Source organism: Grus americana, chromosome 18 (genome assembly GCF_028858705.1).
Source record: "Grus americana isolate bGruAme1 chromosome 18, bGruAme1.mat, whole genome shotgun sequence".
Lineage (NCBI taxonomy): Eukaryota > Metazoa > Chordata > Aves > Gruiformes > Gruidae > Grus > Grus americana.
The window spans coordinates 5,582,706-5,607,290 of NC_072869.1; the positions used below are offsets into that span (position 1 = coordinate 5,582,706).

Below are 24,585 nucleotides of genomic sequence, written 5' to 3' on the forward strand. Positions count from 1 at the left end.
ATCATATGTCTCTCAGTTTACGAGAAATAGTCTTAAATTGTCAGCGTCACCGACTAAAATTGTCATAAACAACAAAAGCAACTAATGCCCATCAGAATTAGGTTTAGCTAGAAGAAGAGTCATGATGGTCTCCATGCAAATTTCCTTCTTTAGGCAATAGTTGAAATGTTCTTGCTTCCCACAAACTAAACAAGTTAAATAATCCATCAATTTAGTTGCTTCGACAAGGCTCTTTAACCATCAATACTCTACAAGTAATTTTTGGAACATTTACAGTACCCTATTATCAAGGCAAAAATTTAGGAATTTTTCAGTGCAAAAATCACAGCTTTCTCAAGGCTGCTCTTAATTAGATAAATTTGTGATTTGCTTTCCAATTACATAGCTTCAGAATCCCAAGCTTATTTTTGTACAGTAGAATGAGGTTCTTGCCTCAAAATATCTTTTTATTTGCAGTAGCAACCCAATACTGACAAAAAAAATATCTTAATGGTTATTATCTATCATTTCTATATTCCTACATTTCATTATTTTCCATGGTAATTAACAAATTATTACCTCCAAAAGACACTGTTCCTTTAGAATCTTTCTGAAGTTGCTGCCTTAGGGCTTGTTGCTGTTCATCTGTGGGCTGAATCCCAAGATAATTCAATGCCTGGAAGGAGAAAACTTATTTTGGAGAAAAAAAAAAAAAAGGACTAGGGATAATGACTGCAGGGACATGGGGGAGTAATTAAAGAGCTATACTTCAAAGAGCCTTTGTATCATAGCACACTCTCACTGACAACACTTTTATTCCAGAGACACTCTGTGACTTTTCCTTCTAATTGAGAGATGTTCAGATATTATTTAACCTTGAATACAGATGAGTGTAATAAGCAAACCCCTTTGTCCTTAATAACTGCCTTAAAAATCCTGAGGGATGTTCAGATTCCCAGAAGAGTTAATCAGTAATTAGATTAACAAAAACCAGTGATTTGCCCAATACATAAAATGAAATATTGGCCTGCAACCTGAAAGAAGTATCCAAATAGGAAATTTGGTGTATAATTTATACCTTAAGGTTTCTCAGCCTTGAAATATGCTCCAGATGTTTTACATGCTTCATGAAGGGGGAGAAAGGAAAACTCGAAAGATTATAAGGATTTTACCCTCTCCAGCTTTTCTGCTTTGAGACGAATAGTAGAGTTCCTTCCGTGTAGCTCATAATCGTCATTCTGTCTGGGGGCAATAACTAAGAAGAAAAAACATTAAAATGAAAAACAGTACAGTTGTGACTATTGCTTTGAAAAATTTGTTCTGAAGCTCTGCTCATCAAATGGATGCCAGCTAAGTACCCACTTGCCACAAATAAATGTTAATATTTAGATTAACTTTTTTTTGTTAAAGGACATAATTGTAATAAACAAAAATTATAGGTATCAATCACTTAAACTATTTTTTCCACATCAAAAAGTGACAAGTAGCAAATTAGCAGAAAGAAACTAGGAATAACTTAGAGCGATTCATCAAGCATATGGCTTATACTTGTGGTATTTTCTCTTCCCTCAGAGATATACAGTTACTCTGGAAACAGAAAGGGAAACACACTTGTGAATTCCGAGAAAGACCTTCAAGACACACCCTCAGCATAATCAACAGTTCCCAAAAGCATATCTAGTGATCTAGAAAACACCATGGAAAGAGAGGGAATGACCTGTTGCCAACTAAGGGCTGTGTGGAGGTAGCTTAGACTGAATTCCAGCAGGCTTCTCAGTATCTTTTCCTGGGAGGAACTCTTTTCCAAGAACTACCATTCATTAAGCCATCATCCATCATCCCCTCCTCTCCAGTCCTTATAGTCAGAAATACAAGTTTGCATAATTCTAGCTAGTTGTATTAATAACTTATGGTGCACCTATTTTATTTCCAACATACACAAATAATTCGGTTGAGGAAAAGAAGTTACCAGTACTAAGCAGTCCATATGCAAGATTTCAGAATAATAGGTTGGGGTTTTTTTTCTGTGCGTACTTAGTTTTAATGGAACTCAAGAAATGCAGTCACAGCTTTGTCATACTTCAGACACACCTGTGGATACAACATGAAGCAGCAACCCTTGGAAGCCTTTGATCACAGACAGCAGGCAAAAGGAGCAGTTAACTATCAATTTATTTGGATTTTAGATGTAAATAGAATAAATTCATTGACTTGTTGTCATGGGGTTTTTTTTGCAGAAGAAAATGGAATGCTTGTGTTTATCATTCATAAATATAATTTAGATCTTAATTCATTATTTCATTAATGGACTAGAGAGGTACTGAAACCAAAACCAGCATTTGAAAACTAAAGGATCCTGCAGTCTGAGATTCTTTCTAAAGGAACAGAAGGAATTGCAGAGAATTCTTTTCTTTTTTTTTCTTTTTTTTTTCACAGCATATCTGTTTCCAGGCTCAAAGTAATTTACATTCTCTTTATATGCCAAAAGCATAAACCAAAACATCTTGAAAATCTCTGACACTAACACCTCTCACATGCTATATTAAATTCTGAAGACAGTGGGCTAGAACCTCAGCTGAATTGGCACACTTCCTTCCAACTCAGAATGAAAAAGCCTTGTGTATGAGTTTGTGCAAGAATTTACCAAAATTATGCTGATTTTTCTTACAGCATTAAAAAAAAATAATCTAAGAGCTACTTTAATTTTTCAAGGTTATCCTTAACAAAGGGCAGCATGAAAGAAGTGGCAGCTTTGACTAAGGCTGTGCTATTAAATAAGACTAAAATGAAAAATGACAAGAAACAGCACAAACTACAGCTGCAACTATTTCTGCTTTCCACTACGTTATTCAGGTATGTTAAGAAACTGTGGTCTTGGTCTCTTTGAGCAACAGTAAACCTCCTGTGTATTGCATTATATTGACTAAGAGTCTTATATTCTGAATATATTAAAAAGTAGCCTTTTGTCTTGTTCCTCTGATTTAGTTGTGTTTTTCATGATCAATATGAAAAACCTGTGTGATCATTAAACTCCAGATGTATTCAATACTGCAGCCTTTCCAAATTCGAAAGTTCACATTCAGTCAGCTCACCCTTCAAGGAAGGAAGCCAATCGGTCAGATTTGTAATATGGAGACGGTTTCATTTAAAATTAGGGTATCTAATATGGGCCATAATAGATGCATGTACAATTTAAATAACATCAGTGGAGTGACATCTAGAATGAATCAGATCCTATATGTTTATCCTTCCTCTTCTAAGTGGATTAGACATCAAGTTGAGAAGTAGAGGTTATGCTTACTTACTACTGCCTGAAGACAAAGAATATAGTTCAGGTCTGCATATAGAAATACAGAACAGAATCAGTTATATTACTGTGTCAGTTAAGACTTTCATGATCATGTCAGACTACTGCATTTTCACTGTTTGTAAATACAACGCATATTGTTTCCCAAAGGAATTTCAAGTATTCAGTTCAGATTTGGTTCTGACCAAATTCTACCATCTCTATTTTTCCTTAGTGTTGTTTTCAAAATATATATTTAGATATATGATCAAAGTTACTATTGTCTTTGTTTTAATGTCATGACTTTCAAATGTATACACATATATATTCTATTTGTTATTAGCTGAAAAACTGTTAAAGAGGTCTGCCTGTTATGTCTATCCTTCCATTATGCTGTCCTGATTTAAAAAAAAAAAAAAGTGCAAGCAGTATACATCCACAGCATTTCATCCGATCAAGAAAGCACAGTTTCTATGGTAACCTAATCTTGATCTATATTTGAGTCTTCATTATCTGGTTTCTACTGAGTCTATTATCATTACTGCTGTATAGCAAATGTTGTGATCACTCATTTTTGTTTGGTTTCAGCTGTTTGTTAAAGACAAGGTAAGTTATATTTGACAGAAGCTACTAAACAATCCATTGATCTCAGTCCTTTATTTAGTGCTACAAAAATAGTGCAATATTCCTTTTTTTTAAAGGCTATCGAGCCTCACTATGTACTATTTTCTGTATGACAGTTACTAAAGGAAAAAAGGGTGGCAGGGAATTAAATCAGCATTTACCAGTGGCAGACACATCAGCAGGACTGCTGTCTGGAGAGGTAATTGGAGATTGCTCTCCCATCTTGACTCCAGTTTCCATCTATGAAAGAAAAATCAAAAGTCATGAAATACCATTTCTAAAGTGGATCACAAGCCAAACTAGAAATACAGATTAATGTGAAAGAGAGGGAGAGGAAGGAAGACCAGGGGGAGAAATAGGGCTGGCTAGATCCAAACAACCCCAGGAGAAAATGGAAGGCGTGGGGGTGGTGAGAAGGAATGCCATTCAAAAAACTTCTATCAGGGCCTTATCAAAGCCTTAGTTACGTTTGGACTATTTTCAAGATTAAGATAGCACAGACTCTCTAAGCAACCTGTTTCAATGTTTATATCTCTAATAGAAAAGAAAAACGGGCAAGAATTTTAAGTACGAATGTAAGAACAATTGAGAATCACTTGTTTTGACTTTGTGTTTGACATGGAACATTTTATTCTTCCTTGTTCAAAGGCAATACTTTAGTTTTAAAAATGCAATAAACTTAAAATGTTTTTTGAAAAATTAAAATAATAGAGTAGTTTGAAAATCTTCTGTCAACATTACTTCTTTACACTAACAGTGAGCTGTATGAATTAAAACAATTGTTGCTTAACCAAAAGAAAGGGCCAAACCCCATTCTTCTAGGACTCTGATTTTTAATCAAAAATCTCATCATCATGGAGGAAGTGAACGCTTGAGATTGCAACTGCACTCGTGCATATGTGAGTATTCTATCTCTGAAACATAAAACTATATATGTATCTCTCTCTCTAATTCTGCAACTTTACTCTGTAGAAAGAGTAAGGAGAACTTTGTATCCAAGAAAATAGTTAATGCTTATTTTATGTGATTTGTTTTCTTACCACAAGCCAACTAATACCCTTATTTCTCTCATCAGTGTGGTCTACTCTACTGTTACACAACATGTTTCCTGGAAAAGTCTTGATATTCCAGAGAATTAATACTGTGCAGGAAAAAGAGCCAGTCACTTTCCTACTAGGATGGAAACTGAATTAAAATAACCCTATACTGAAATTCCAAAAAAATTAGGAAGAACAACCATTTGCTCACTTTATACTAAGAGGAGTAATCCGTATACTCACAGCATTTGCAGTAAATGTTGAAACAAGCTTCCCATTAGGAGATGTAAGAGAACTAAGTACTGCAGCCTGTTGCTCTCCGTATGCTACAGAAGACGTTAAGAGGCTGGAAGGACGTTGCAGATTCTCTGAAGAACTAGGAATATTTTTTTGTCTAATAAAAGCTATCTCCCAAAAACTTTCAAACCTAAAATGAAAATTTAAAAAATTTCAATATATTGTATACTATACCGTTCATAGGATTATGTTACTCTTGCAAAAAATTGTATTTTCCCAAACACTGTGTGTGATTTTATTTACATTTCTAAAAGGATGTTCCATTTCCCATCATTAAAAAAGGAAAATACTGTGGTTTGGGGTTTTGTTGTTGGTTTTTTTTTTTCTTTTGAAAGGAATGAAAGTATCATAATTTTACAGGTCTAAAAGATGCGTTTGAGTCGTCTTCTATGAAATAATACTGCAATTCAGTATTTAAAAAAATTAATATCCCTTGCATTTCCTCTAAGTACACATGACAAGACATTTCACATTAATCTGATCATAAATATAGTTTAATTAACCATTTTGGAGGTTTGGTAGCTGTCTGACAGTAAGAGATACCTCATCTTTGTTCTGTTGATTATACTTTTTGCCTCTTCATAGGAGACACCAATCATTGACTCTTTGTTTATGGACACAAGTTGATCTCCGGGCTTCAATCGTCCATCCTAACATAACAAATAAAAAACCAAACCCACAAATTTTATATTAATTTCTAACACTACAGAAAGAACTCTACAATCACAGCACTTTAACGTATTCCTCTGGATTTGTTAACACAAGACATATCAAGAATTGCTATACATTTTGCCATATTTCCAGAAATAAAGAGCAGATCAAATGATCATTTAATCACCATGATAGCATTCATTATAAAAACTTCATCAGACAGAATAGATCTCAGATACTGTGTAAAGAAGAAATTTGGACCCAGATACATATTGCTGTTAAAAAAAACCCCCACAAACAAACCACAGAGTAATTTCTCCAGCAAGCAGTACCAACCCACCTGACTACAGGAAGCTTCTTTTACTAATTAACTCAGCTGTGAGCTGGATTAATTTGTATTTCACACCCAAATGTTCTTGGCTATCCACAGGACTCTTCACACACTTACTAGCCATATTAATCTTAATGAGAGAACCAGGTCAGTCTATTTGGAATTCACCAGTCAAAACCACAATAGAAATAATATTGTCAACTCTGCGCTTCTGTTGAATTCAGCGCAAACTTTCTACCAACACAAGAACATATCACATCTCTGTCTCAGAGACTATCAGACAAGACTTTAAACATGCTAGGTTAGATTTCTCACTGAGATAAAGCTTTCTTTACTCACATTTTAAAAGAGGCCTCAACAACTTCACTGAAAATTCATGTAATTTGCCTGTGGTTACAGTTAGTTATGACATTTTTCTAACGTAATACACATTAAATTACATATAACATGTCTCTCTTCAGCTCTTAAGAAATTAATCACAGCATCAATGTATGTGAAACAAACTGTGTACAGAAGATACATAGGAAATATGGCGCAGTACTGGGGCAGTTCTCTTTAATATCTTTATCAATGACCTGGACGAGGGGATCGAGGGCACCCTCAGTAAGTTCACAGACAACACCAAGCTGGGCAGGAGTGTTGATCTGCTGGAGGGCAGGAAGGCTCTGCAGAGGGACCTGGACAGGCTGGATCGATGGGCCGAGGCAACTGTATGAGGTTCAACAAGGCTCAGTGCTGGGTCCTGCGCTTGGGTCAGAACAACCCCAGGCAATGCTGCAGGCTTGGGGAAGAGTGGCTGGAAAGCTGCCCGGCGGCAAAGGAGCCAGGGGCATCGGTCGACAGCCGGCTCAATATGAGCCGGCATTGTGCTCAGGTAGCCAAGAAGGCGAACAGCATCCTGGCTTCTATCAGAAACAGTGTGGCCAGCAGGACCAGGGCAGTGACCATCCCCCTGTACTCGGCACTGGTGAGGCCGCACCTTGAGCACGGTGTTCAATTTTGGGTCTCTCACTACAAGGAAGGCGTTGAGGTGCTGGAGCATGTCCAAAGAACAACAACAGAGCTGGTGAAGGGTCTGGAGCACAAGTCTGATGAGGAGCGGCTGAGGGAACTGGGGTTGTTTATCCTGGAGAAGAGGAGGCTGAGGGGAGACCTGATCACTGTCTACAACTACCTGAAAGGAGGGTGTAGCCAGGTGGGCGTTGGTCTCTTCTCCCAAGTAACAAGTGACAGGACAAGAGGAAACAGCCTCAAGTTGCACCAGGGGAGGTTTAGATTGGATATTAGGAAAAATTTCTTCATCAAAAGGGTTGTCAAGCACAGGAACAGGCAGCCCAGGGAAGTGGTGGAGTCACCATCCCTGGAGGTGTTTAAAAGCTGTGTAGATGTGGTGCTTGGGGACATGGTTTAGTGGTGGCGTTTCATGTGAGGTTAATGGTTGGACTTGATGATCTTAAAGGTCTTTTCCAACCTAAACGATTCTATGATTCTATGAAAAAAGTAAAATACCTTTTCAAGTCCGGTATAATTTTACATATTTAATACCCACATATCATAAATTTAGCTGTGTTATTTCAAATCTATGACAGCACTTTACTACATTTTTTTTGTCAGTTAGTGTTTTGGTTTTGATGAAAGAAAAAAGTTGTAGATCTTTTATTTCGCTGGCATCCAGCCTATTAAAAGATATCCATTTCAATGCTGCCCTCATGTGGCAGAAATTTAAAATATGCTTCCTACTTCGGTTTCTCAAACAGGACAACCAAGACTGGGAAATTACCTCTAATATTGCTAATATTAGAATTTACTGAAAATTAATGTCTCAATCTATCGATTATGTATGATAGGCCTTAAATTATATGTTTACAATAAGAAAAATGTTTCAGAAGCCACAACAAAATGGAAGAAAATAAAAGAAGAATGATTACCATTTATCTAACTAAAAGAAGGCCTGGAGAAACACTGTGTTTTGCCTTTGATCTTGGCATTTTGGGATTAACCTTAATCTACAAAATATAGTCACAAATAGTTATAGACTGTTTTGGAGCAAAACTCATTGCTTGGGAAATTAACTCGTACCCTCTTTTCTTGGCAAGAGGCAAAAACTGGTTATCTATACATCAAAATAATTGTAATAACTCATGATGTAACCATAACAACTTGGATAAATAGTTTTGTGTACTTGAACCAGACAGTTCTGTTATTTATTTTTTAAAAACTGATAAACCCTCCTGATTTACATATTGCATTTGTCATAAATGAAAACAGTAATCAGTACTGATTCATACATTTTCTTAGTCTGCATTATCAGAATATTTTTTATTCTAATTTGCCTACACAATGCTTTCCAACTGCAAGGATCCATCCAAATTAATTCCAAGGGAGCATCACACAACTTCTTAAATAAGTTGATTTCTTACTTTCTCATATGTAAATTGGTGAATAAGATCCTTATTTACCTCAAATGAACTCATGAATAATTTTCATTACCATGTAAACATGCTATGGTGCAATAAGATAATTCTTTTTAAAGAGAAAGCACGCAGAAACACAAACAACATTTGTATTTAAAATATAACTTTTATATAAAATACTGAGGTAGGTACTAAAGAAAGGCAAAAATACAGGTGACTGAAGGGGGAGGGAGGGAAAAAAGGTCTTTACCTTATGACAGTCACCACCAGGGATAATTTCTTGAATATATACCAAAGGCCCTTCACTTCTGTTAATTCCTCCTACAATATTCAAACCTAGGCTTGTTCCTTTGCAAACAGAGATAATCTGAAATGCACTATCCCTACAAACAGAAAGGAAAAAGTATAATTACTTCACAGAATTAGATAATAAAGATTGAAGTGATATAGTATCTTTATCTTACTGATTTCACAAACACATATTACAGCAACAAATAGCGGACATTTAATTTCAATGTTCAAATATTACGCTTCCTACTTAGTACCAGATCAGCAACTCTGGTTGTTACTTCTGGCAATTACAGAAAGAACCCATTTATTATTCTACAAGAACAAAAGCTCCTCTCTACTACGTATATGCAAGGCTTATGGGAGTACCAAGGTACACACCAACCAGAAGCATTAACTTGTTAGGAGATATGAAGATGAAAATCAATGTGATTTATCTAATTCTACCATGTAAACAATAAATAAATGAGAAAAATACCTTATTAAAACTGAAAGTTTGCAATGTCAATGGTATTATAACTTACAAGATTTAAAAAAAAAAAAAAGGAAAAAGTTGAACACATAGTGCTCAACCCAAAATTTTCCTGAGCAGCTGAATAAACCATTTTCTATAGCTCACACAGAGAGTTACAGTCAGTTTCGGAAATTACTTTGCAAGCTTTGGGGATGGTGCTGGGACAGAATTATTTCTGCTGATGGTCGTGGTATTATCCTTCGGATGCAACTGAGGACTCTCTGACCTTGAGGATGAGCCAGAAGAAGGGCTGTCTGTAGATTTTGCTTAAAGAAACAACGAAAAAAAGAAATAAAATACACATTTGGGAAAAAGCACAAAGTTTCAACTCATGTAAATTCAGTGGGATTATTTTCATGTTAGAACACAAACTATAAGCAACCAAATAACCAAAAGAAAGCTTAAGTCTACACAGCCAAGAACTGTAAGCCACCCAGGATTCCAGGAATAATTCTTTAAAACATAACAAGTGATGACCGTTTTTCAAACTGGGTGCAAAAATAATCTCAACTGAATAATCGCTCATGCTACATAAAGGCATCCTAATTAGGCAACCATTCCATGAGGATTAGAATTTACGCTATTCTAGCTCAAATTTTTATTAATACTTTAAAATCTTATGATACATTTAATCTACAAATACCAAAAACTTTTCATGTTATTCACTAACTAAAATTGCTGAAAGTAGGCAGTAGTAGATTTATTTTAAGAGCTGGGGAAACTGACACACAAACCAGTCAAGTTACATGTTTAGACTACAAACTAAATGTTAAAGTCTAAGTAAACACGTGTGTTTTACCCGACTTTCAGTCATTTCCTCCAATATACCCTCCCCCCAAATGAGAAGATTTTTAAGTGCAAGCTTCTACTCTAATGAAGTAAGACTATTGTCCTACAGGACTGTCATGCTAGGAAGAAATCGCTCACCAGCTAATAGTTGCGTTGGAGAACTTCTTGCAGAGCTGGTGTCACTGTGAGAACCATACTTATCCATCAGGTCAAGAAATTCTTTCCTGTGGCAATAAAAAGATCCTCTCCATCAGGATTTGGCATCAGTTTAAAGGCACCCTTTGAAACCTGCGACTGTTTCTACTGAATGGTTGGTTACCCCTCCTCAGAGAAGGAAGGTCAACCTCAACACTAAGAGGAAAGCCTTGTCAAATGTTCGGAAGAGGCAAGAAAAAGATAATGTAATATAGAAGGAAAAAGATGGAATAGCAATAGACTATGAATGAAATGGACTATTGGTAGAAAAGCTTAATTATTACCTCTCTTTACCCTGGACTTCAAAATTTTAAAAACTTATTCAAGTCAACTACAGATAATAAGACAGTGGAATTACTTAGGTGCAGAACAAGTTATTTATATTAAAAGGAATCAGAAAATATACCTATAGCATACTCATATTTTTAAAGAATGCTTTTAGTTCAACTATACTGAACAAGAACCCAGAAGAGACTGGCAAACAAAGCTGTGGCACCTCAAAAAAGAGGATCGAAGAAATATTCATTAAGTATTCAAGAACTAGTAAAACAAATGCAAATTCTTAACTTCCATTTAGTGCTCTCAGAAATTTGCAGTCTATTTCATCTGAGGTAAATATCATTATATATTAAATACTGTATGTGCTTGGGCTTTGCTTATTGTTTTCATTATAGTAGCTTTCTTAAAAAAACCCACAGATGAAATAAAGGGCAATTCTTGGTCAGGCACACTGTTAAAAAAAAAATAATAAAAAATAAAAACTAGAGCTCTTTGCAGAAACCAATCATATTGTAACAAACTGGCCAAAAAGCGGCAAAGATGTATGTCCTGTATTACATGCATTACAGAGAAAACAAAAACTCTTGATTAATCTAATACTGAATGCAGCCTAATTTAAAAACATGTTTATAATCTGAGCTATGATTACCTCAGTGATAACAGATTAAAAATACATAAATAATCTAGAATGATGTAAGCCAGAAACATCAGCAAATTAATATTATAGAATTAGAGAGAGAGAATATAAATTAACTGATTGCAGGGAACATAATTCCCAAGCAATTCCAGTGACTGCAAAGGGTTGTTGAAATCTGCTGGATGTATTATTTTTCAAAAAATGACAAAAATTATTGAACTAATGCCAGACCCAGGGAACACAGGCATACACAGCTGAGTGTAAATTAAACAATCTTTTAGCATGAGAATGTACAGTCACAGGAAATTAATTCACAGGTGTCTGAGTGAGGCGCTGTATGCAGTGGCAAATTCTGCACAGGCCATTGGGCATAAAACCAGAATGGATTTTAATTATTCAAGGAGTTTAGAGGAACTAGGTCAGTATGCTTTAGATAAAAGCAGATTAAGAGTGGACCTCACATATATCTCGGCAGTCTGAAAAAAGGAGAAGTCAGAGGCTACAGAGTGATTTAAATGTCTGTCAAACACAAAAAAATAAAGGAGCAGAAAAAGGAAGCTTAAGTCAGACAAAAGGCTAAAGGAATTTAGATAAAATTTCTTTATGGAGAGATTACTCTCTAAGCGGAACATCCCAGGAAAGGCAAATAACAGCAGATACTCTCGCAATGATTATCAAATATAGTTACATAACAGCCATTTCCTCCAGAGATTTAAGTCGAAAGGGCATACAGACCTGGATCCTAGCACTTCCGATGCTTCTCTGCCAATATTGGTTTATATGCTTAACTGTAGACAGCAAGGTTAAAGCAATGTTTAACACAAATGTCCTTATAACGGATGTATTTTGGACTACCTCCTGCAGTGAACAGCTTAACCTACTTATCTAAATGAATTCAAAGCTCATTAAAGATTGAAAAGCAAACTTCGGAGGGGAAAGAATAACCAAAACTGCCTTTTTTCAGAAGGCAAGACCAGCCTAAATCATACCATTCTGCGGTACTGTAGATCTAACATAACTCATTTTTTATTATTTTAAAATCTGAGAAGTATTAAGAAAATTACCACAGCAAATAGTTTTTAATGGTATTAGCTGGTAACATAACATTCCAATCCTCTTCATTAAACTGAAATTAGCCTGAGCTTGCTACTTTAACCAATGCAAATAGTCTCAGAATGAATTGGCATCAAATACTACACAGAAAAATGTGACATGTGGTGCAATTTTGTGATTAAAACTAATCCGAAAGAAAAATACATGCAAGCCTGCCCACCCAACCTTAGATAGAGTGTTGGCTTTTCATTACTTTTGAGGTTAAAACAATGTTTTATTTTTCTCTTACTTTGCTTCTTCATCTCTGGCAACTAGCAGAGACATGTGATTAGATGCCGATGCTGTTCGCAAGATGTCAACAGCCCTAGAAGGGGGAAAAAACAGCCAAATAAACATAGCGGGGTGCTATCAAGAAGCACACGGCGAGTAATGCTAAAAGAGCAGGAAAATGAACAAATTCTTAATGTAGTTAATCATTTTGACTGCCAGATACGGAGAAAAAAGCTTGCCAGCAGCACAGCCCAAATTAAGCATTGGAGAACTGAGCAGAAGACAGACTGTGGTGAGTCTGTTCCAGGAGACAGGAATAAATTGAGATTGCCCTCTCTTTCCCTTCCCTTTTGTCCCTATTTCTCCTTCATCCATCTGACTGCCTTCCTGGACCTCCTTCAGGATTAACAGCCCGCACCAGAGAAAAGCTACTGCTCAGGTATGCGTCATTGCTCAGGATTTCCCTCAGCAATATGCACTGTAATTTTTCTTTTCATTTTAAATCTACATCTCCAACACTAAGCTGCATTGATCTCTGGTGATCCAGCTACAGAAACCATCCAACATATTCTCCAGATTTTTCTAACCAATTTCTCCTTCGTTGATATTTGTTAGCTGCATACTTTACATTCACCAGTATTGAACAAACAGATAGATATAAAAATATTTTAATAGCTTAATATGTTGTAATGCTAATTTCAGATACATTCTATAATCTACACCATTAAGAAACTATCTTATTCTGTCATTATAAAAGCATATAAAGTCCTGTCACTTTTCCATGACAGCTTTGCTGAATTAGATTTATAGGGGAAATTAATTGCCAGTTGAACTCCAAGGACCTCAGTGGAGTTGTGCTCTTTTAATTGGTGGTCAATAACATCCAAAAAAACCCCATGTAATATTCCAAGCTCTAATAAACATTTAGTAATCAGTACAAACATACCTTTCATTGGTTACTCCAATTAAGTTTTCGCCATTGACATCCAAAATTAGGTCACCAGTGAGCAAACGGCCTGGTGATGAAATCAACAGTAATGCATGAATCAACAGGAAAATGGTGAACATATTGTATGATGGTAATAAAACAGGGCTTTTTCTTTCAATTTTGTATAATCTAATGCAATAAACAACCTTATGACTTGTAGCAGATTAGGTTCTGATCCTAATTAATCTATGCTATTGTCATAAGACTAATAACTATCAATCAGTCTTATTAATCACAGAATAGCCACCGAAAATAAGTGTTATTTAGCTATTTGTATTATTTACACATAGCACAAATATTCGTCGGATTGGAATTTACATTTCACAGTTGTGGAATTAACTTGCAGCTGAATTTTGCTCTTAATATACATGTAAGTCACCAAGTATAAAAACATTAATGTTTTATACATTAATAAAGACATCTAAAAGATTTTTCAGAACCAATTCTATTTTTAGCCTTCTGCAAATATCAAGTTAGGAACTCTCACTTTTGAAGTAGATTTAAATGATCTTTATGCACAAGACCAGAAGGAATCTCAAAAAACTCCATATACAGACCTAGGACAGAAGTACATTCTATAACTTTATTATTGCAAACTCTACCCAGTGTAATTTGTTTTTTTCCACACTGAACATCTAAACCACCACTTAAAAAAAAAAATCTAAAAAAAATAAAATTATCAGAACTCATTAAAAATACTGGTTCTGTAAAGGAAACACCACTCATACCTTACAAATTAAAAGAACTGTGAATTAAAAGAGGTTCAGCATCTCAACACTTATTGAGCAGTGCTGAAAGATTGCCAATTGTTTTCACACCAGCCATATCTAGATTTGAACATGTTTTGAATACCTGGGAGTATTGAAATCTTTTCCCATGAAGGGTCCAAGCTTCATTTCTCTATCTCAAGGTAAACTACATCACCATGAATTCTGACTAAACCACGTTATTTTAGATATCAAAGTAAAATATACCTTTTTACATGCAGCGTGTTCGTAAGAAAAAAAATTAAAATGTCTTACTATCTACAGCAGCAACCCCTCCAGGTAGAATTCTCTTTATGAAAATCCCATAATCTTCTGCTGTTTGTGCCCGATAACCTCCAATAATTTTAACTCCTGCAAAACAAACAAAAGAAACAAGCAAGAAATCGGTTATTCTACCTACTGTGCTACATGGATTTACAGTGAAATCCATAAAAGCCAGATAAATTACACTTTTACTGATGACAGTGTGAACTGGAAAAGCTCACCACGTGCTTTTGGATTTGGTTTACTCTGAATCAACAGAATGTGCAATCTAATTACCTAATCCATTTTGACAATCAGAAAAAGAAATGCGGTGAACAGCTCGATTGATTCCATGTGGGCCCATAATAGTCCTAAGGAATAAAATAAAAGTCATTAAATCCCTAATTAAAGAAATGTATGTAGAGATATGTTAATATAGAAGAAATTACAGTGACCATGTTTTTAACTCTAATACAAACCAAAACCAGCTTTCTATAACTGACTTTATGTTGTTTGAGACCTCTGTGCCACCCCTTCCCCCCAATGAAAAATCAATCTCCTCATACAAATATAAGATGGTAAGGTAAAATAAAGTATACATAGAATTAAGTACAAGGAAAATCCCATAATCTGGTCCAGTTTAACATTTAGGCAAGAAAAAACACATCATAACGTCTTAGATCAGGTAACAAATACTAAATCCAAACTACAGCTAAGGCCGTGTATACAAAAATATTTTCTAGGATATCTAACTTACAACTTCGTGGTTATTTACGAACATAATCTTTTCCCTACAGTCTCTCATTACTTCACTTAATATTATTTTCTTTCTCTGTTTTAAAAAAGGCTTCTTTTCAAACGCCAGTGCTTGCTCCCCCATGTACCCGCCCACCCGCAGACAAGATACGAGGATGGCACTTGAAATTTTCTAAAGGCAGATGAGTATTTTGGATGCAGTTGACAATGGCAAAGAATTAAGGAAGAATACAAAGTAAAATTAGTTTTGAAGCCTAAATTTACATTTCCCTTAGAAACATCACCAGCATACTGCTCTGAGAATGAAAAGTGTTAAGAATTCCCATAAATCCAACTACCCTTTACCATTTTTTATTTACTATTATAAAAAAAATTAAAAACATCCAAGTTGTATCATAGCTCCTTTGTTCTCCCACTGCACCATTTTTGGAGAAGACTCACCAGATCCCTTCTAGAAAAAAGCAGAAGCACCACTTAGGTTTTTCTGCTTTGACCTACATATTGTTCTGTATTAGTGAGTTGCATTTTCTAGAGCATGATGTTAAAGTGAAATGGAACAACTAGAAATCATTAGCAGAGGGTAAAAGAAGATCAAACTGGAGGACATAGTGACCCAAATCCTCCCACGCAACCAAATCCAGCACGCAGCCTGAACTCCATGCCAGAAACCGGGTATTTCTGCAAAAGCCGGAGTACATGTCATTAAAAGGTGCCATGCCAGAGGGAAGAGAGAAATCCAGAAGGTCCAAATGTTCCTAAATTCTAGTGCCAGGCAAGAGATCCAACTCCTAAAGAACATCCTTAGTTCTTCTGGTTTTGTAGAAGAAAACTGGGTGAGTTTTTTTTATCAAGGGATAAGCACTTGCTCTGAAAAGCAACAATTTGTTCCACAACCTCAAATTCCGAAGTATTTGCAAAATTAGCCTTCGCTTTAGAAAGGCTGGCCATAAGAACAGACCTAGTAATTCATCTTTAGAAACAAACAGGAAGCCTATGCTTCAAACGTTGTATAATTTTCATTTTAGTGTTTCTTGCAGTATGTGTTTCATAGGCTAAAAAGAAATGATGAAACCTCATTAGTGTATTTGGCCACTGACAAGACTGCACGTGACAGAGCATAAGGCACCCTTTGTAAGGCTGAAAGCGTACCAAACTGCTTTTACTTAATCACAGCCTGAAAGGAAGAATAAATCCTTAAGTCTGCTATTTGTCTAACAAAACTGTTTTGATAAGCTACTTCTGCACTGCAACAGCAGAGTATTTTGCATTACTACCTAGTACTGTCACTTCCATCACCCCATGAATTTAAATTGGAAGCTGAAAGACAAGATACTAATCATGTTCTTTACAGGTCTGTCCTGATTTGTATCCCTCTTTGAAAACTTAAACAAGGTACACTGATCCTTAAAATAAGTAGACAATGGTTCTATTTTTTCTCTTTCCTTTTGCTACTACTGTTCTGTTTCTTGCTCTGCCACGCTCTCAGCAGTTTTCACATAGCAGTTTTTTATTAAAATAAAAAAGCAAGAACAAATGTTATTTCAACCTTGCACAAAAGTTTACTTTTGTGAAGTCTTAAAGGATCAAATCTCAGACTTTAAAGTTCAGAGTTCAGAGAACCTATTAATGTACTACCATATAAAATGATCATGAAATACAATCAAATTTAGGCACAGAACACTTACCAGGAAAGGATCTACATTTCTAGAAGTTACAGGCAATACTTCCAAAAGAGTGATCCTAACATAAAATGGATTTTGACAAGGAGGATACAGAGAACATACAAACTAATAATTCACCACAGGGAGGAATAAGATCTCTCTGAAACAGTGACTAATTGTCATGATGTCACCACCACAGTTAGGAGGAACCGACACACTGAACAGACACCTTCACAAGGCATTCAGTTGCGTTCATGCTCTAAAGACTAAATCCCTCCAATACGTGTGGTTTAAAATTATCGCATAAAAGCGAAGACCAGGATCTTCAAATGCCCCAAATTTGTTTAGCATAGCACATCTTGCTGACTTTTGGTGTTAGTTTTTCTCCCATGTAACTTAGAGATGGATCGTCAAGTCAAGCTACTTATCATAGTTCTAATAAAATAAACAGGGCTTTAACAGTTTCACTATAAAAAGACTTGGATTTAGCACCCATCCAACATTTATTTCATGTTATCATTATTTAATATTCATGAAATGTCAGAATACTTCCCCCAAAACATTAGACATATACTCAACAGTGTAAATAAGGAAATAGGCTTCTAAACCAATTGGCAGTATTAACAAAAAATAATTTCAATGTTCTTTCTACAAAAAGATGCAAATAAATAATCAGCCGTTGCTGCTCATTGCTCGAGAAGTCATACAAGAATACCTGTAAGCAAGCTGTTAGCACACGGAGCGGAAGAGACGTGAGGCAGCAGACGAAACAAAGAAGCAAGGCTCTACAAAATGTTCGCTCTAACTTTGTTACACTAAAAAACATAAACTCTATCTCCAACTGAAGTCCTGGAATGCTAATAGACTAAGTGCATATAATTTTGTGTAGATGTTCCAGTAAAGGCAATTAAAATGAAGTCTTTTATCCTTTTTTTCTATTACTGTTTAGCAGCATACACAAGGCAGTTGAACAGTTTTGTGTTTTATATCTTCCGGAGACTTACCAGAACATACAGTCCAGATATTCTTGTGATCTGTACTCCTGAGAAATTATTAGTCATTTACGCGCACAAACAAAACATTTCTTTAGCTTTATCAATGGAAGAGTAATACCCTTCCCTCACAAAATAGATATTACGTGACACTTAAACAAAAATCTAAATTATAAACTCTGCTTATGAAAAGAAGCTGAAAATGGCTACAGCTTTTAAATTATCTTTACTTTCCCCAGTTACAGACTGGAAAAACACTGTCAGAACCTAATGCTTAAGCATACCAGTATAAGAGAGAAAGACCATCAAAACGCTCTGGTTCATCTTCGTCTCCTGGTGAGAGTAAGGACATTCTTCAGCACAGCAGCAAAGACAACAACAAAGCAACCAAAATACAGAGGAGGGCTCCAATTCAGCTGGATAAAGGCTACGTGCACGACGATTTCTGCTACTAACTAAAAAAAAACCCAACCCAAACAGACAGAGCTCGAGACAAGTGTCTCTGCCTACTTAATCTTCTCTAAAACCCTCTGCGTCACATGGACTAATTCACCTATCGAGGTAATGTTTACTTTTTCTCTGTTTGAAATGGCAATTTATAGCAACTTGGAAGACTGGTAAATGCAAAGGAGAGAAAATTTACTTGCATTTCCTACAACTGTGATTATGCAATCTATATCTAGCAGCTGAAGGCAAATGAGATAATTAAAATAAACTTATTTTCTCATGTTCTTCCAATAATTTACATGCTCCCTCCAAACAAGGTCAAAAGCAGTAACTCATGACCTCTCTAAAGCAATCTTCCTAGCAGACTGGATTATGTACATCCACACACAAAAGGGAAAGCCAACAAAGCAGGCAGACCGAAAGCATTAACGAAACAAATGCCATTACGCTATTACTTTGCATTCTCAATCACGGTATTGACTCGTGTCATGCTTTAACTTGGTTTTTAGTCTTTGGATATACAACAGTCAAAAGTTAACACAAAATTTGGGTTATATGTTTTCTCTAGAAATGGAAGCCGACACATCTGGTTTTTTGTGAAAGCAAATAGAAGTGGTGAATTTATACCATTACACTGAGAATAACCTAGCTGAAAAAGTAAACAATATACAGAGGCAAGACTCTCTTCTGATACAAGGCTTGGTCTTGCAGAGAGATGCGTATATTCAGAAGTTTGGAATTTCTGACATCCATTTGGTTAACTAAGATTTTCTTCCAGGCTTGCAGCAGAAGATGCACTCCTATTACTTCCCCTCTTCCTAAAAGATCTTAAAAAGATTACAGTTTAAAATGAAAACTAAATACTCCGTGCTCACTGAGGGCTTTGTTTAAGTAGAAAGGTGAATCCTCTCTAGCAAGGAGTAACCCTGTGATGACACAGCATCTGTCAGCGTCTAGAGCTGCCCCGCAGGACAGCGTGGCTGCGCGAGGAATGCATATGCTTATCTCATGCACCTTTTTTTTTTTTAAAGTTGTAGTGACTGGTTTCATTAGCATGTAATTGTTTTGGGGAGAGGATCTTTTTGCTTATAGGCAATGGGCTAGATAGCGTTCAAATCTGCAGAGGTCAGACCCGAGAGCCTATGGAGCCTGCAACCTGTCCTTCTGCCCCTCTCGTCTGTGCCAAGTGACCCACCGCAGATGAGGGAGCAGATCAGTGATGGAAGCGGGAACATACAGCACCCTTCCCAGTTCCCGAAACGTGAAGAGCTCCACTGGCATCACGTGGATTGCTCGCATCCATTCAGCGATGAGAATTTGGCCCTTTGTACTCTTTTCTCAATCAGTTTAAGTCTGCTGGTGCTACTGGAGTTACAATCCAATGAAAGAAAAGCCACTGATATTTTAAGCATCATATCAATTAGATTTGCTCCAGGCAAGGTTACAAAAGATAAAATACCGATAGCTTTTTCTGCAACAAAATTTTCACTGTTCTTAACTCCAGTGCAATTCAATTTGTGGTATCAGTATCAGGAACGTTTGTCACAACAAACCACTCAGACCACTGTGGTTTGTATTCAGTGCCGTGTTTTCAGCAATAGAAACAACCCCCCTCCCCCAATTAAATGCACGACTCAAGGCTATGCAGTTCCATCGTTAAAAACCAAAAGAATGATTTTTATTAAACCAGGCATGACAAACTTCCCAACAATTTAAGCAGATACAAACTAGTATTAAGCTCCTTATTGCTCCCACCTCTTTTTGTTAGTTATTATCAGTAATAGATCACTTGTTCAAACAACTGCTCCTCCATCTCTTCTTCAAAGCAAGCTATGCATTCTTCAGCTTCCTGAACTCATCCCCAACGCTTCTATCATCCTTTACCTTAAAATTCTGCTGCTGTGCTGCTTTTAATGTTTCTAAAGGTCTCATATAGCAAAATGGTATTATTGCTTCTTTTCTGAGTTCTCTGCCTTTCAAGAACATACTCAGGGGAACACAAATTACTTTTAACTTCCAGAAAGATCTAGTAATACTTTAACAACTTAAACCCCCATAAAACCTAATATCAATAAGCAAGAGTAAATTTTCAAGAGACATAATTTGTTATTTTATGCAGTAAAGAAACAAAGATTCGTTTTCAAACACCTAGTAAAATACTCTGTTCTGGCAACACTATTAATTATGACTCACCTTTCCCAAAGGAAGATTTGTAATGCTTTAGCAGCTGAGAGGGATTACAGAATAATTTAGCAGATGACAAAAAGATTTGCAGAATCTTCGGAAGCAAGATTCATAAGATCTTTTTGTTATAAATAAAAGAAAGGTCTTTTACAAAAATCCTACACAAGTCAATTATGCAACTGTAGCCTTTCAGGTTCGCTAACCCTAAAAGGTAAAAATTCATTATGATACCAAGGACCACAGCCAAGAGAATGCTGTATCATATAGCACGAACAAACACTTCTGATCTATCCAAACCCACTAATTATTCAAAATACATTTTGCTGATTAGGTCATAAAGATTAAAAGAAAATATATGTCATTTTACATGAAAAAAAAAAAAGCTTGAGCAACACGGTAATTGTGGAGAAGCATGAATGGTTTGAGGCTAAACCCTTGTGTAGAGAAGAAAGGTATTATTTAAAGTTTAGGTAAACCTCAATTAACATCTAACCAAGTACATTCTTGAAGCATTGTGCATTGATACTGTCCCCCACCAAAAAAATAAGTATAGAAAATTATAGTCTTCCATCATCATGCAGCTGTAGTGCAGTTACATGCATCTTTCATGCTCATCTCTTATGTGAAAAATTGCCTTCGGAATACAGTGATTTAGCAACTATTCAGAAAATATACCTTCCACATGAATGCAGCAAGCTGTAGCTGTTTTGAAGATCTTTGTGTTACATACCCTGTGTTTCCATTGGAAAAGCAGACTGTTTGCTTCTTCAGCTCCCAGTATAAAGCAAGTAAATTTTTTTAATGTTTTGTGGATTTTTTATAAAAAAAAAATCAAGTTATTTATGAAGTGCCATAATTCCAACTCTATGATAAATTGTTTCACAATACTTCTGAATACTATTTGATGGATTCTATTGCACAAGCACAGCAAACATGATAGTCCAGCGAGAGCAGTCTGTGCCTGTGTTTAATTATGGTGATGATGACATGCATTGGCATGGCTACTTAGCAGTTTGGGAAGGGTCTGCACTTACGATTTTCACGACCGTATCCAAGTTTGCCATTTAGAATCTGATCCAACTTTTAACTTTCAAGTAGGTAATATTACGGTTTATAGAAGGAATATAATTATCATTATATATCCCGTGGCACTGGTAAAAATAAGATGGTTCCAAAGCCCTACGTATAAAACATTCAGGACACGCAGACATAGTATTCTGAAAAAGTAATGCATTATAACACATAAACTTTGTACAACGCCTTATGTTGCTGTAGTTACCCTGTATGTACAAGGAAGTAATTTGCTATATACCTTACAAGTACGTTTTCATAGTTGCAGAAGCATTAAGGCATTTCTGTGCATGGTTTTATCTCTATAGAACCAGTCTGAATCAAGTGCTGATTAACTTAATGAAAAGCTTAAGAGCTATTTCTTCCCTTTATGTGTAAATTCCCTAGTGTTGGTGTCAGCTTTTCTAAGACATTGCTTCAGACTGTTTCAATATCAAAGTTATTTTTCTTTAAGACTTCATCAAAGCAAGATCCTACTCATGAAACTGCAAGAATTTTGTATTACAATCCAGTAATTGTATTCCTTGGGGGGGGGGGGGGGAAGTACTTACTTTTTATCTGAATTTGTTAGGGGATCTGTACTGGACATCTTCTTAGGTGCACTAGTTTAATAAAAGTTCAAAATGAAGAATTCTGACACATGAAGCACTGGCTCGTAACCAGGATAATAACCGCTGTAAAAAAGGAGAAACCGCTTTTTGAAATTTAGATGGCTATGTTTATTTTCAGACACTGACAACAATTCTTATTTATTACTGACTAGCTGAAATCAAGTGGGAAAAGAGAACTTCCATGATACAAGAGATACACTTCTTTGGTGAAGAGGAAACCAGTAAGCAGACTTCGCTGTATACTGTACCAAAACATCTGACATACTAATTTCCTCTTAATTTATGAGGTAGGAATTAGGGTAAACCTGAACCCACTGTGATTAAAATCTTATAAAAAATAAAGCTAACTGACATTATTTTATCCTGGAATTGTAATCTAACTACTAAAGTCAGAATCTCAATTTTTTTTCCAGCAAAGGCTACTTGGGGAGGCAATGCCATTTTGAACATGATAAGGTATTTTGTGTGTCTTGTTTTCTCACTTTTTTTTTAACTTACTGTCTAGTATTCAGCACCTATGGAAATCTCATGTGAAGTATGTAAGACATAGGCCAAAACGCATGCAAAATGGCGTAACGTACCACTAAGATAGCAAAAAACCAGTAATTCACATGGTATTTTTATTAGCGCATACGACAGGTCAACAAGAAATACACTCCTAAACGTATTGAGCTACAATCATTTGAAAAGGTAATAATGCAAAACTATCTGTTTGTATCGGTAGCAAATCTTCCTGACATTACGAGCTGTATGGCTAAACCCTCACATGGCCACGGACCTGAAAAGATATTACTCCTAAGGCACGGTACAAGGGCGACAAGGAGTTCTCTGAACAACACACAGGCAAAAGACGGCCACAGGTGCTGGTAGTACTGGTGACGCACTACAAACCTGGGCTAAAATAAAGTAGGCTCCCTCAGTGCAGAGGATCAGCCTCTGCAAAAACACACTGACCAATTAATTCAACAGGTTATGTATTTTTGCATGAAAAAAAAGTATTAAATTCACTTTGGAATACCACAAATTTTCCTGCAGTAAATGTTTTCAGATCAAAAATAATGCCACATAAATACAGAGGAAAGGCCACAATATTGCTTCACTCTGGGCTTTATCATGCTCTTGTTCAATGCAACTAAATGCAAAAGTGAAGCAGCATCAGGAGCTGCCTGAGTCATTGTGGGATATGCGTTACCGGAGCCAGCACAAGAGCAGAGCAGTGCTCTGAAGCAGTCAATTCAAGCACTGCTACAGCAGTTTGTTACAGTGCATGGGAAGAAAGATTCTGTTTGTGTTTGTCTGACCCACCTGTCCTGCAGTTATTGCAGTTTACAAACAGCGCTCAATCACTCTACAACGTGTCAATATTTGTACCTAAACAAAACCAAAAGAGTACACAAAGAGGGGAAACGGAACACGAGTCAAAGCACCGCTGGGGGAAAAAAAAAAAAAAATCGGTGTCAGTGTCCACAAAACAGTGAGACCTGCAGGAAGACAAAGGGATGAACTCTCCTCCTCTCTGTTCAAAACCCTCGCAGCAGCGCACAGCACAACGCCGAGGTGAGGAGCACGGACACCAAGGCGACTTCACCAGCGCTTGGTCGTGCGCTCACATCCCGGGGCTCCTCGTGTGCGCCACCCCGCCCCGCCGCCCCTCGCGGCACTCCTCCTCCGCATTCACCCCGCTGAGGTGCTTCGATAATCGCCCCTCTCGCCGCGCCTCCCTACGTTAGCCCACTTCTGGCAGACTTTTGCGTGGCCTCGCTGCCGCCCAGCACCGGCCCGGCCGCGCTCGGACAAAGCCCGCTCGATGCCCGGCGGTGCGGGGGCCCGGCGCGGCCACCAGCCCGGCAGCGTCCCCGCAGAGCCCGGAGGTGCGAAAACCCGCCGACCTCAAGGGCTGCGACAGTTACCTCGATACGCAAACTACCGCCCGAGCGGTCCCGCTGGGGAGGGAGAAGCACTCAGCGGGGTCTGCCGAGAACCCCCCCGCGCTTCAGCGCCGCTCTGAGAGGTGAGCGACGGGCGACCCCTCAGCGGCAGCGCTCCCTCCCCTCAGCAGCGCGATGGCGGCCCGCCCCCCCAGCGCAAGCCCCACCGCCTCCTCGGGAAGGCGGCGCACGGCGGCTGCCCCTCACGCCGACGAACGGGCGCCGGGCAGCCGGCAGGGCGGGGCGAGCTGAGGTGCAGCAGCCCGGCGCCCCAGGGAGGAGGCGGGACAGCG

General features: G+C 37.2%; 1 protein-coding gene across 3 annotated transcripts in view; it reads right to left on the minus strand.

The window, feature by feature from the left end:
* Positions 1 to 24,421, minus strand: part of STXBP4 (syntaxin binding protein 4) — a 74,622-nt gene extending 50,201 nt beyond the window's left edge. For 2 of the 3 annotated variants that reach the window (XM_054846481.1, XM_054846482.1), the window contains exons 1-14: positions 23,670 to 24,396; positions 22,305 to 22,427; positions 14,940 to 15,013; positions 14,655 to 14,750; positions 13,591 to 13,660; positions 12,664 to 12,738; positions 10,349 to 10,434; positions 9,558 to 9,687; positions 8,870 to 9,002; positions 5,767 to 5,873; positions 5,170 to 5,353; positions 4,051 to 4,129; positions 1,152 to 1,234; positions 559 to 655 (exon numbers count right to left, since the gene is read on the minus strand). In XM_054846481.1, coding sequence (XP_054702456.1) covers positions 559 to 655; positions 1,152 to 1,234; positions 4,051 to 4,129; positions 5,170 to 5,353; positions 5,767 to 5,873; positions 8,870 to 9,002; positions 9,558 to 9,687; positions 10,349 to 10,434; positions 12,664 to 12,738; positions 13,591 to 13,660; positions 14,655 to 14,750; positions 14,940 to 15,013; positions 22,305 to 22,342 — 1,252 coding nt within the window. In that variant the 5' untranslated portion in view covers positions 22,343 to 22,427; positions 23,670 to 24,396. Of the gene's footprint in view, positions 1 to 558; positions 656 to 1,151; positions 1,235 to 4,050; positions 4,130 to 5,169; positions 5,354 to 5,766; positions 5,874 to 8,869; positions 9,003 to 9,557; positions 9,688 to 10,348; positions 10,435 to 12,663; positions 12,739 to 13,590; positions 13,661 to 14,654; positions 14,751 to 14,939; positions 15,014 to 22,304; positions 22,428 to 23,669 lie in introns of all 3 variants that reach the window. The other variant, XM_054846480.1, reaches the window with a different exon arrangement.
* Positions 24,422 to 24,585: the final 164 nt, after the last annotated feature.